We start from the raw sequence: 12,159 nt of genomic DNA, 5'->3' as shown, positions 1-12,159 counted from the left end.
TATCTTCCAGTCTTGATACTCTGTTTTCCATTTCATTCATCCTATTGGTGAGGCTTTCTCCTGTCATTTCTAATTGGCTTACTGAGTGTTTCACTTCCTTCTTCATTTCAGCCTAAGTATTCTTCAATATTAGTAACTCTTTTCTCAATTCATTTAGAGTTTATCCCTATCTTCCTTCATTTCTTTGTGTGTTCTTTAAATCCACTGAATTCTTTTATCTTGTTTAGAATTGTTCTTTTGAGTTCCATGTCCTGCATTATCTCTAGGGGGTTCTCATTGTACTCCTCTAGAGGACTATTGGTATTTGATGGGGATATGTTATTTTGGTTTTTCATGTTACTATTTTTTCTCTGATTTTTGACATGTGAATTTCATTTGCAGTTTCTGATTCTTGTGTGAGACTCAAGCCTTCAAGTTTAGGTCTGCTTCTTTTTGTGAACTTTATGTGTCTTTGTGGTTTACTTTTTGGGCTTGAAAAGCTGGTTCCTCTGAGCTTCCAGTTCTCTCTTTTGATTTTATATTGGTGTGGCCAGATTGCTTTTGTCTTCAGGAGTTCCCACAGAGGCCCAAGTCAGATGAGGATCAGAGGCTCTCAGGCTTTCTTCTAAGGTCTGGATCCCTCCAGGAAATATTTTGGCCTCAGGAATTTGGGGGCTGGACAGGCCTGTTAGCCGTGCCCTCGAAAGATGCTGGTCTAGGACAGCTGGTTGCTGAGCCACCCAGAGATGCAAAGGAAGATGGGGGCAGGAATCGGTCCCAGGGGCCCCTGGGGAATGCACTGTGGAGCTGGATTGATCTGGATGCAAAGGACCAGGAAAAGGATAGGTCAGCCCTAGTGTCCAGGGAAGAGGCTGGTCTGTTGTGTATACCCAGGGAAGCAGAGGGAGGTGAGGGCGGGGCCAGGCCCAGAGTGCCCCTGGGGACCAGAGAAGGAACTGAGTTGCTGTGGATGCACAGGATCAGGATGCAGTGGTGGATTACCAGGTGTCTGGGGCGCCAAGACAAGGAATGGGACAGGACCCAGGCTAGGAGAAGAGATGGGCGGGGGAGGTGGGAGGGTGAATGAGGCTGGGGGAGTCAAGGCGCGGAGGGCGAGGCTCGACTTACCCCGGCCTGCGGGTCGTCCACAAAATGGGTTTTTAAAAAGCACAGATTTGTTTTTACCTTAGGTATAAATTGAATATTGATTTAATAGATAGTAGTGATAACTATTGAGACAAAGTTCTATTTTGCTTCATGGTTGCTGTGATAAACTGCTCAGACTAAAATCAACTTGGAGAGGAAATAACTTACACTTCCAGGTAACAGTTCATCACTGAGGGAAGTCAGGGCAGGAACCTAGAGGCAGGAACTGAAGCAGAGACCACAGAGGAACATGGCAGAATGCCAGAGAGTAGCAAGTGTCAAGGAAACAGAATTACAGAAGATGAGAAATTGAGTGAGGGGAGGTGTTGTTCTTATTAGAGAAGTTAGAAAAGGCATTCCAGGAAAGACTAGAATAAAATGACGCCGGAACTGGGGCCTGAGAGGTGTGATAAGGTGGGTGCTAAGGATAAGAAAGGGCTAGTTTTCCTCAGGAGTGAGGTCACCTTGCCCTGGCCAGGAAAGAAATGTTTTAAGGGTTGACAGTACTCTTGTCTGCCATATAGTTTGTGTTCACTGTGTAACAGACTCCATAGATTGTCATCCCTTTAATTCTCCTGAACCCTCTGAGGCAGGTGTTGTCACAGTTTGTCCAGTTGAGAAAACATCTGGAAGAGATTATACATGCCTCATCACCAGAGACTGGATTTAAACTCTACTTCTTGACACTTCAAACCCTTGCTTCAGGCCTAGTGAAAGACATAGGTAACTTTGTCCAGTTTGTGTCATGAGGGTAGTTATGGTGTCTTAGTTACTTTTCTTGTTGCTGTCATTAAAAACTCTGACAAAAGCAGCTTAAAGGAGAAAGGGTTTTTTCTGACTCACAGTTCAAGGAACAGCACATCCACAAGTCAGGAAACAGTCATGAATGCAAGCCAGTGCTCAGGTTACTTTGTGTTTTATACAGTCCAGGATCCCCTTCCCAGGGAATGATCTACCCACAATTAAGATGACTCTTCCCACATTAATTATGTAATTAAGATACAGTCCCAGAGACGTGCTTAGAGACCCATTTCCCAAACGCTTCTAAATTGTCAGGTTGGCAATTAAATTTAGCCATCATAAGTTGCAAAGTAGGAAGCTGAGGTTCTTTTCACCCACTTGTCCCTCTTTGTGACCTAAAACCTAGGTTCTGGGCTGGAGAGATGACTCAGTGATTAAGAACACTGACCATTCTTGCAGAAGACCCAGGTTCAAATCCCAGCACCCACATGCCAGCTAACAACTGTCCGTAACTCCAGTTCCAGGGGATCTGACAGCCTTTTCTGTCCTCCGCAGGCATTGCATGACACAGGTGCACTTACCTACATGCAGGCATAACACTCATACACTCAAAAAAATAAAAATAAAATATTTTTAAAAAACAAAAGCAAAACAAAAAAACCCCTAGGTTCTTAAACTGTGTGTCACAACCCCATATGGGGCCATATGGGGTCACTCAACTGAATGTGGCGGGGAGGGTCCCAAGAAATTGGCAGCAGTAAAAAATTTCTGGGGGCTGGAGGCATGGCTCATCAGTTAAGAGCACATACTTGCTCTTGCAGAAGACCCGAGTTTGGATCCCAGCACCCACACTAGGTGACTTACAACTGCTTCTAACTCCAGCTCCCAGGGGATCTGATGCCTCTGATCTCTCTGTGGGCACCTACACTCACATGCACACACATGCAACCTTAAAAAAAAGAAAAAAATGTTTCTGAATGCGCAGTGGCTGTGAACACAGATTAATTCAAAATCAAGTGTATAATGAACTTGAGGTGTTTTTAGCAGTGCTCGCTGTTGCATTATACAGCTTCACTGAAGCCCTGTTTCTGAACACAGCACTTTGCTCTTTGCATGCCGTCATGTTACACGATGGCCAACAAACACTGCCTGAAACACCTTGGTCATAGTCAAGACTTTGCATGTTGTAATACTGTACTGTAAGTGACTTTAAGAAGCATAGTGATTTAGTTACAGAAAACCAAGACTTTAAATATTTTTCTGTTATTCCTCAGCATATAAGTATCAAATTAAACTCTTTGGATTGTTTCGTTAGTGTTTGATTTCAAAAGTTGTCATTTGTGGCCAAATGTGGTGCACATGCCTTTAATCCCAACACTGGGAAGGCAGAAGCCACAGAGCTCTGTGAGGCCAACCTGTCTATATAGTGAGTTCCAGGCCAGCCAAGGCTACATAGTGAGACCCTGTCTCAAAAAAAAAAAAAAGGTAAAATAAATAAATGTTATGCTGGGCGTGGTGGCACACACCCTTAATCCCAGCACTTGGGAGGCAGAGGCAGGTGGATCTTTGTGAGTTCAAGGCCAGCCTGGTCTACATAGTGAGTTCTAGGACAGCTGGGGCTACAGGGAGACCCTGTCTCAAAAAGATAAATAAATAAATAAGTAAATGTATGTATGTATGTTGTTTGAGTTGCTGATTTGAGGTACATAAAAAGTTCTTAGCGGATTTTGGCTTAAAAGAATCAGGACAGAATTTCTAACAATTTCTGAAATTGCCCTAAACATGCTTCTGCAGATTTTGTGCTATTTATGTGAAGCACTCTCAGCAGTAGCAGTTAAAAAAATCAGCAGCGATCAAATCTAAAAAACACTGAAGGTGTTTTATATCTTGCAGTATCAGGTATTCAGCCAAATTTTAATTCTTTATGTAAAAATTAACAAGTTAATTCATCTCAGTATGAAAATTTGCTTCCAGCTTTAATAAATGGCAAAATCATATCTCTCAAAGAATTACTTTAAAATACAATTTTTTAAATGATTTATCAATAAATGTTTGATTTGTATACCTAAGTCTCTAGGTCATGTAAAATTTCTTGAGAAAAGGTTCACAGTAGAAAAATATTTAAGCAGCCCTGGTTTAGAATGTTACTTGTAGCAGAAAATTTGCATTATACTGACTTTTTTAAGTTTGCTTCCCATGTTCTCTGTCCCTAAGTGCCTGTCCTGGTAAGCCTAGGTAGAGCATGGATTTCTGTTGCTAGACGGGGTCCCCTTCCTTACTGTAGTAAGCTGTGTCTTCTGTTGTCCTTCATGAGCATAAAGGATTGTGGAAGGAATCTGCTGTGTGTACAGCTGTCTGTGTGAAAGTACATACTCCCGTGATGAAATAGACCCATGCAGTGGGCAGGAACTGTGGAGATGGCAGAGTTCTCAAGATATAGTGAATTTATATTATTTCTGTGGATGAATCGTTGAATAGTGTGAACCTAACATTTCGCTATTTTTAAGTGTGTATAATGCAGCTTGAAGAACCTGGAAATAGCACAGGCATTGTTGAAAGGAATTCTTAAATTAGAGAGCTAGTAATAAAAATGTTCTGGTGGCACACACCTTTAATCCCAGCACTCAGGAGGCAAAGACAGGCGGATCTCTGTGAGTTCAAGGCCAGCCTGGTCTACATAGTGAGTTCCAGGACAGCTGGGGCTACAGGGAGACCCTGTCTCAAGAAGACCAAAAAAAAAAAAAAAGTTCTTACAGCGCTGGAGAGATGTCTCAATGTTTTAAGAGCACTGGCTGTTCTTGCAGAAGACCCAGGTTCGAATCCCAGCATCCATATGGTGGCTGACAATTGTCTGTAACTCCAGTTCCAGGGGATCCAACGCTCTCTCTTGTCCTCCATGGGCATTGCACAATACAAGTGCACTTGCACACATGCAGGCAATAACATTCATACACATAAAATAAAAAAATAAAATAACAAATTTTTTAAAATGTTCTTACTAGAACCTGGCATTCATTTTTTCTTAATAGAGGCATTGGTGAGTAGGTGAGTATGGAAAGGAGTGGGAACTTCTATGTTGTTTGCTTTTTATATTATTAGCAATATATCTTCGGGGGAAGGTAATTGGCTTGCTGCACTTATCCAGGTATTGGAATACTGTGGGGAAAGTCAGAGTCCTACCAGTTTTCATGTGATTCCAAAGTTACACACACAAGTTTTCCCCATTGACAGATTTTCTGGTTTACCCACCAAAGGACTTTAGAATTGTATACATTGTGTTTTTAATTAAGTGTTGAGACTCTGAAATTACTTTTTGATTTGTTCTTTATTGAGTCAAGATCTAATCACAACTTCTAATGAGTGGTGGTGTCACTGCAACAGAGGCCATGCAGGCATTTCCAGTGTGTGCAGAAGTACCAGTGGCAGTGTATCTATGCCTTGTACATAACATTTAGCTTCACAAAAAGATCAGTTCTGCTTTCTGTTTTGTTTTTAATGTATGCCGTTAGAAAGGCTTTCAAAACTAGAGGTAATTTAAGAGAATGTTATAAATTGTAAGGTGCTATTCAGAGAAGTAGAAGTCAGTGAATGCTTACTGAAACACTGATTTAGTGACATCCTTCATTCTGTGGGGTGGCAGCATGTTGGTATGGGGTGATCCATTGGGCTGCTAGTGATTATTTGACAATAGTCAGAGGCTTGCCAAGGATTGCTTTCAGTGATCTAGAGCAGTTATTCATAGTGACATCACTTGCACTTGAGTCTTGAGTTTCCCATGCTCATTCTTTCTGAGAGGAGGATAGCATCAGAGGAAGGGAAAGACTAGGTTTAAAGTCCTTCACTGTGGCTTTCCTTCAAGACCTGCTTGCTCCTGCCTTACCTCTTTCCCAGTCTTCCTGGCCTGCACTCACCTGCCTTCTCTGATCTTAGGAGATCACTGTGGTGGGCATCTTCACTTTCCTCCCATCTCAGCCCCGAGCTTTCTCTAAGGTTTAGGCATATTTCTTCCTGGTTCATTTTCTTGTGCTGCATTTCTTAAAGTGGAACTGGCACATGAAAAGGTTGGAACAGTTCACAGATCTAGTGGCACTTTGCCTGAAAGGTTTTCAGAAAGCTTAAAACAAAAGTGCCATTAGCTGTGGTAAGCAGAACTTGTTCCCCCACATTCCTGACAGTGTTGGGACCTGCTTATTTGACCATGCTACTTTGTGACATCAAATCAGAAACTGTGTTTGTGTGTGGAGGGGGGTGGGTGTGTCTATTGCTTTTTTCCTAGGTCATTTTCTGTATTTTTAATGATTTCATTTAGTTGGGACAGAATTTCCAGTATGTATGACTACTTGATAATACCCTTTTATATTAGCTCAAATTATTTTCCAAATTTAATTTCAGAATTTGTGGTAGTTTGTGAGGTAAGTTGAGAATATTGATTTTCTTGAATGATTAGCTGCAATTATTCCTCAAAGTTCCTTTTTCATTTCAGAATACATTGTAGTTAGTGATGGATGAAAAGAATGATGGATTTCTGGGTCTGATAATTTGAAGTTGAGAGATAAAGAAATAAACCTATGCTAGAATAATTTACCAGAACTATAAATGAAATAGGAAAGAATATTCTTTAAGTTCTACCTGCTGTGATTCAGAGCTGTTAGCATTTCTCTGGAATTGATGGTCTTCTCAGTGTGAATAATTGTTTCCTCAAATGCTAACTGTTCAGTTATTCTTAGAAGTAGCATTTGCTAGCAGGGATGTCCCCTTCCCTGGTTGCAGTGCTCTGCCTTCCTGTACTGTATGCTGTTCAGCTTGTCTCCTCCTTGGCCTCTGTGCTCTTGGTGAGCAGCAGCACCCTGGAAGACATGTCTCTAGATCAGGGCTACTGAACCTTTTCCCCCCTCTACTATGTAGGTATATAAAATAGGTATGCAAATCAAACATTTACTGATAGCAAATCAAGGAATTTAAAACAATTCTTTGGTATACACATAATTTTATCTTTTATAAAGATGAAAGCAAATCTGTATTCCAATGAGATGAATGTGCTTATTTATTTTATATAAAGAATTGTTTTGGCTGAATGTTTGAGACTGAAAGACACGGCATCTTCGCTGGGCTATTTTGGGGGGGGGTGCATCTTTTTTGAGACAGGATCTCTCTGTAGTCTTAGCTGTCCTGGAGTCACTATGTGGACCAGGCTGGCCTTGAACTCACAGAGATCCACCTGCCTCTGCCTCACGAGTGCTGGGATTAAAGATGTATACCGCCACATCTGGCCTAAGAATTGTCTTGGCTGAATGTTTGAGACTGAAAGACACAGTGTCTTCGCTGGGCTCTTATAGTACTCACAAGTCATTTATAAGGAAAAATTGTAACAGAAAGGACATCATCGTTGGAGTGGGGATAGGGATTTAAGCCTTGAGTAGAATAAAATCATTTAAACAAATTGTGAACTGTTGTCATACAGTTTTTTTGTATAATATATGTACATGGTTTAAAGTTATGTAGACCTTATAATGAAAGGAAAATGTATCCCCCCCCACCCCCGCTACCAGCCTGTGGCTCACTCTTAAGAATTACTTTAAATCATTTAGCTCTCTTTTATTATTTGTATTTTTATTTTAATAGAATAATTTGTCCATTGTAAGCATTATGTATTGATTTTTTTCCTCCCAAAGCATGAAGCTTACCTGTTTTATCCTTTCTCCTCATTGCTCACAATAAAATTATACCATTTGTTTTTGGCTTCACTTTTAGTTCCCTGGTAGCTTTAATATGCCAGCATCTTTTATCATTTACCTAATCTACAGAGAGTATCCTTTTTTACTTCTTCCATCTGGAACAGTAAATTGGGGTATGGTTAGATAGAGTTAGTCTAAACCCAGAGCTCTAGGTATTGTTGCATAGTTAATCTGGAGGTAATCTAAAATGATTTATATGAAGTTTTATCATAATCTTTGCCTTTTTATGTTTTATAGGAATAAATACCTACCCACCTACCCTTAATTGATGAAAATGAAAATACAAAAGAAAGAGAAGCAGGTAAGTGGTCCCATTTCTTTTAGGTGCATGTATCCATTGTACTTTGCACTGCTTCCCTAGGGTGCACTGGCTTTGTAGGCTCCTCTTGCAACCGCTGGTGGTTCCCTGTTGCCTTTTCTTTCTATTCTGCATGTAGTAACAGAACTCTGAGTGACTAATAACATGGATTTTTCCTTTTGCTTGAGTCATGTCCATAAAGGAGCAATATGATGAAACTAAATCAGAATGTTATTTATAATTAGCCACCACAAAACATTTCCTTCTTGGAATAACTTTTCTTTTTATCTTTTTTATTATTGTAAATTGCTTGTTCACTTTGTTCAGTTTGTGGCTACCTGAAACACCAATTATTAATTTTTTTTATGTGTATGTGTGTTTTGCCTGCCTGTATGTAAGTGCATCTATGTGTGTAAACTTATGAAGTCCAGAAGAGGGCATCAGATCCCCTGGAACTGGAGTTCTCGATACCATATGGGTGCTGGAAACCAAACCTGGTCCTCTGGAAAAACAGCCAGTGTTCTTAACTGCTGAACCTTCTCTCTAGTACCCAAACACCAATTAACAAAAATTGTATTTATTTGTTTATGTGTATGAGTGTATAAGTATATCTATGAGTGCAATGCCTGTGGGGGCCAGAAGAGGCCGGCAGATCACCAAGAACTGGAGTTATAGACAGTTGGTAGCCTCCATGTAGATACCGGGAACCAAATCTGGGTTCTCTGCAAGAGTAGTAAGTGCTCTTAACCAATGTGCCATCTGTCTAGCCCCTTAGCCCAACTCTTCAGATATTCCTGGGATATGACCCAATTCTCTACAATTTACATATTAATCATTTTGGATTTTTAACTAGAAGCATTCTGTGTGTGTGTGTGTGTGTGTGTGTGTGTGTGTGTGTGATGGCTCACATGTGGATATTGGAGGACAACTTTGTGGAGTTAGTTCTCTCCATCCACCTTTCTTTATATGGGTTCCAGGGATCAAATTTAGGTTGCCAGACTTGCTTTGCAAGTACCTTTACTGTCTGAGCCATCTTGCTTGTTCTAGAAGCATTCTTTTAGTTCTAAAATACTTATAACTGTGGCTGGTGTGACTTACCCAGGATCTCTTTTCTCGATTGGTACTTCTCTTTTGCTGATGCTTTTATATTGAAAGGACCCTCAAGAACTCAAATCTGTGTGGCTTAGAGAAGTGAGATGTGGAGATCAGCCTCTGCCCTTTATACACATCCGTGTCTGATGGATGGGTTTTCCTTGTATAGAATTGAATGACAATCTGGTAACTGGGAGATCTGAATTCCTGCCTGGCATTACGACCCTGTGCAAAATAGTTGGCTATGACCAGCCACTCTTTCTTCTCCAGTCTATTCTTAGGAAGTCTTAGTTAGATTCAAAGTAACTTAGGGATGTGATTACAAAGACTACCCTCTGGACAGTCCTTAGAGGAGAGCTTAATTTGCAGAAGTCTCTAAACATTGGATTTCTATCTGAGTAAGTAACAAGTTTCACCTGCTATGTATTTATCCTATGGGATATGCTCAGAAAGGCATGCAGAACAGTATGTTATAGTCTTTTATTACTGTTGATTTATGATAGCAAAAGCAAAAGAACCTACACATCCATTGGAAAAGGGACCACTTAAATTATAGTCTATCCATGGTAGAATGTTTTTCCACTCTTAAAAAGAATACATGACCCAGCAGGGTGTGGTAGCGCACACCTTTAATCCCAGCACTTGGGAGGCAGAGGCAGGTGGATCTCTGTGAGTTCAAGGCCAGCCTGGTCTACATAGTGAGTTCCAGGACAGCTGGGGCTACAGGGAGAACCTGTCTCAAAAAGACCAAAAAAAAGAATACATGACCCAAACCCTCAAAATTGTTTTTATTTATGTAATGTGAGTAGACTTAAAGTTCTTAAAGCAATATTCGTCTTTAATTTTTTAACATTCTTTAAAGTGAGCTTTTCACCCACGTGGCGGCTACGAACTGTCCTTAACTCCAGTTCCAGGGGAATCTGAAGCCCTCTTCTGACCTCCACGGCATTGCACGACACGGGTGCACTCATATACATGCAGGCAATACACTCATACACATAAAATAAAAATTAAAAAAATTTAAAAGCATTCTATAATAGTTACCCCCAAAATTCTGATTGATGTTTTTCTTTCATGATTTTCTTGGTTCATATTAAGACCCCGTTGTCAACCAGCTATTGCGCATCATTAGTTAGAGGGGGTTTTATTTTAAACCTTATAGTAACTTGGTGAGCAGAATGGGATTTTTACTGTGTCTTATGCGTATGTGTATATTGCCTGCATGTATGTAAGTGTATCTCTGTTGTGCAATGCCCATGGAGGTCAGAAGAGGGTATCAGATCCCCTGGAACTGGGCTTACGATGGTTGTTAGCCACAGTGTGGGTGCTGGGAGTTGAACCCAGATCCTCCGCAAGAGCAGCCAGTGCTCGTAACCACTGAGCCATCTCTCCAGCCCCCAAAATGGGATTTTTATTTTAAGGTTAGTATCAGCTGTGGTAGAGGATTGGGTTGGGTACAAGGAGCCACTTGGAGGAGGAGCTGTTGTGCTCCTTTTGTCAGTATTGTTGTTGGGTCACTGATTATAGAACTGTTTTTGTTGTAGAGCATGAAAATAGAAAATTGCACTATAGCCAGAGCAATCTGTAGGCTCCAGGATTGAGCGTGTATCACAGAATTTGGGGTCTGATGAAAAAGAGGTGCTACCCTGGTCTAAATATAGGCTTTGATTTATATAGAATGAGATTGAAATTCCCACTCTACCACTTAGGTTCTTTCAGCAAGTGCAGCCTCATTTTTCTTTCACTTACATGGGAGCAGTCATATGCACCTCACACTGTAGAAGATTAAATGACTTGTCAAGTATTTAGTAACTTGTAGTATTTAGTATTCAGTATGTCAACCACAAGGCAATCTTTAATGTGTAACGGTAAGAATAACCACCAAACTCTTTTACCATGATTCTGAAATGTTAGAAACAACACAGAATAGTAGGCTGGGGATATGGCTCAATGGTAGAGCACCTGCCCAGACTGTACTCAGTCCCAGGGGTAATCCTCAGCACTGCAGAAAAAAGGGTAAGACAGAATACAACATCCATTCTTTAAAAACCCTCATTCCTTTTAGTTCACTTTTTCCTCTTCTCTGAAAAAAAAAAAAAGACATGTAAATACGTTCTGATCTTTAAAAATTCATTTACTTAAGTAGTTCAAAATTTTATCAAGGTAAATTAAAATGAGATGACAGATTTTGTAAGTTAATCAAAATTCAGTAATAAGTAATCATGCTTCTTATTAACCAGAAGGGGCATAACAGGTGGTGTACCAAGAACAAAGGCTTTAGAGATTGACTTTGTATTGCCAAAGGAAACATTACCAGAAAAATAAGACTATTAGAAATGAATCTTACTGTCATTTTTATCAATGTTAAAAATTAACTGAATCACCTTTAAGAAACATTTGGCATTAAATTACTAAGATGACCAAGCAGTATTAGGCAGAAAAAAAATAAGCTGGGAATTCTAATCACTAACAGCCCGTATGGCACCATTGAGGCATAGTATGGCTGAAAATACTTCTTAAGAGGACGCATTATTTGCTACTGAAAGGTATAAAATTTGACATAGTATGCAGTATGGTAAGGGGCAAAAGATTTTCTTTACTGCACATGTCTAATATAGATCAATACAGTTAGAAACAGGTAATATTTGGAGCTATATCCAGGAGGTATCCCACACTTAAAATGACTATGGGAGAACCTTGCTTCTGTGACGAAGAGCCAAGCAGGCATATCCTTCATTCTTAGGTCCACTAGAAAACACAGAGTTTGGGGGAGGAGGGTGGGTTTCAGGTGTCCTGTGGGAATCTCAGGACTTGAGACAGTCTGCGCTTCCTTCCTTATAGTGAATATGAACGTAATTTAGTCACTAAACATAGTGCTGAGTTCTCCACATTTTTCATCTAAAAAAATATTTTAGTTCTACTTGCGGTCAGGTTCTGCAGCAAGTGAAAAATTGTTAAGAAATGTATAGTCTTTAGTATAAATAGGCAGTTAAAGTAGGGGGTGGCTTATGCCTCAGAAGAGCCAGCGTTTTTCATTGTGACTAGAAGAGTCATTCTCTGGTGCTGGAAAGTGCAGGGGTATTGGAAATGTTAGTTTGAACCTTGGTTTTACAAGATTCAAAACCCACCAAAAGGTAGGGTGGGGACTCCAGGGAGAGCCAAGTTGTT

At 40.3% G+C, this 12,159-nt stretch overlaps 1 protein-coding gene across 1 annotated transcript in view; it reads left to right on the top strand.

The window, feature by feature from the left end:
* Window positions 1-12,159, top strand: part of Chd6 (chromodomain helicase DNA binding protein 6) — a 218,395-nt gene that overhangs the window by 64,536 nt on the left and 141,700 nt on the right. The window contains exon 2 of the mRNA XM_008850984.2: window positions 7,839-7,902. Within this exon, the coding sequence (XP_008849206.1) occupies window positions 7,870-7,902 (33 nt within the window). The 5' untranslated portion in view covers window positions 7,839-7,869. The remainder of the gene's footprint in view (window positions 1-7,838; window positions 7,903-12,159) is intronic.

The sequence above is a fragment of the Nannospalax galili genome, unplaced genomic scaffold (assembly GCF_000622305.1).
Source record: "Nannospalax galili isolate Female #2095 unplaced genomic scaffold, S.galili_v1.0 scaffold205, whole genome shotgun sequence".
NCBI classification, from domain to species: Eukaryota; Metazoa; Chordata; class Mammalia; order Rodentia; family Spalacidae; genus Nannospalax; species Nannospalax galili.
Note: the sequence above shows the minus strand (reverse complement) of the source record. Positions and strands in the feature narration are given on the sequence as shown.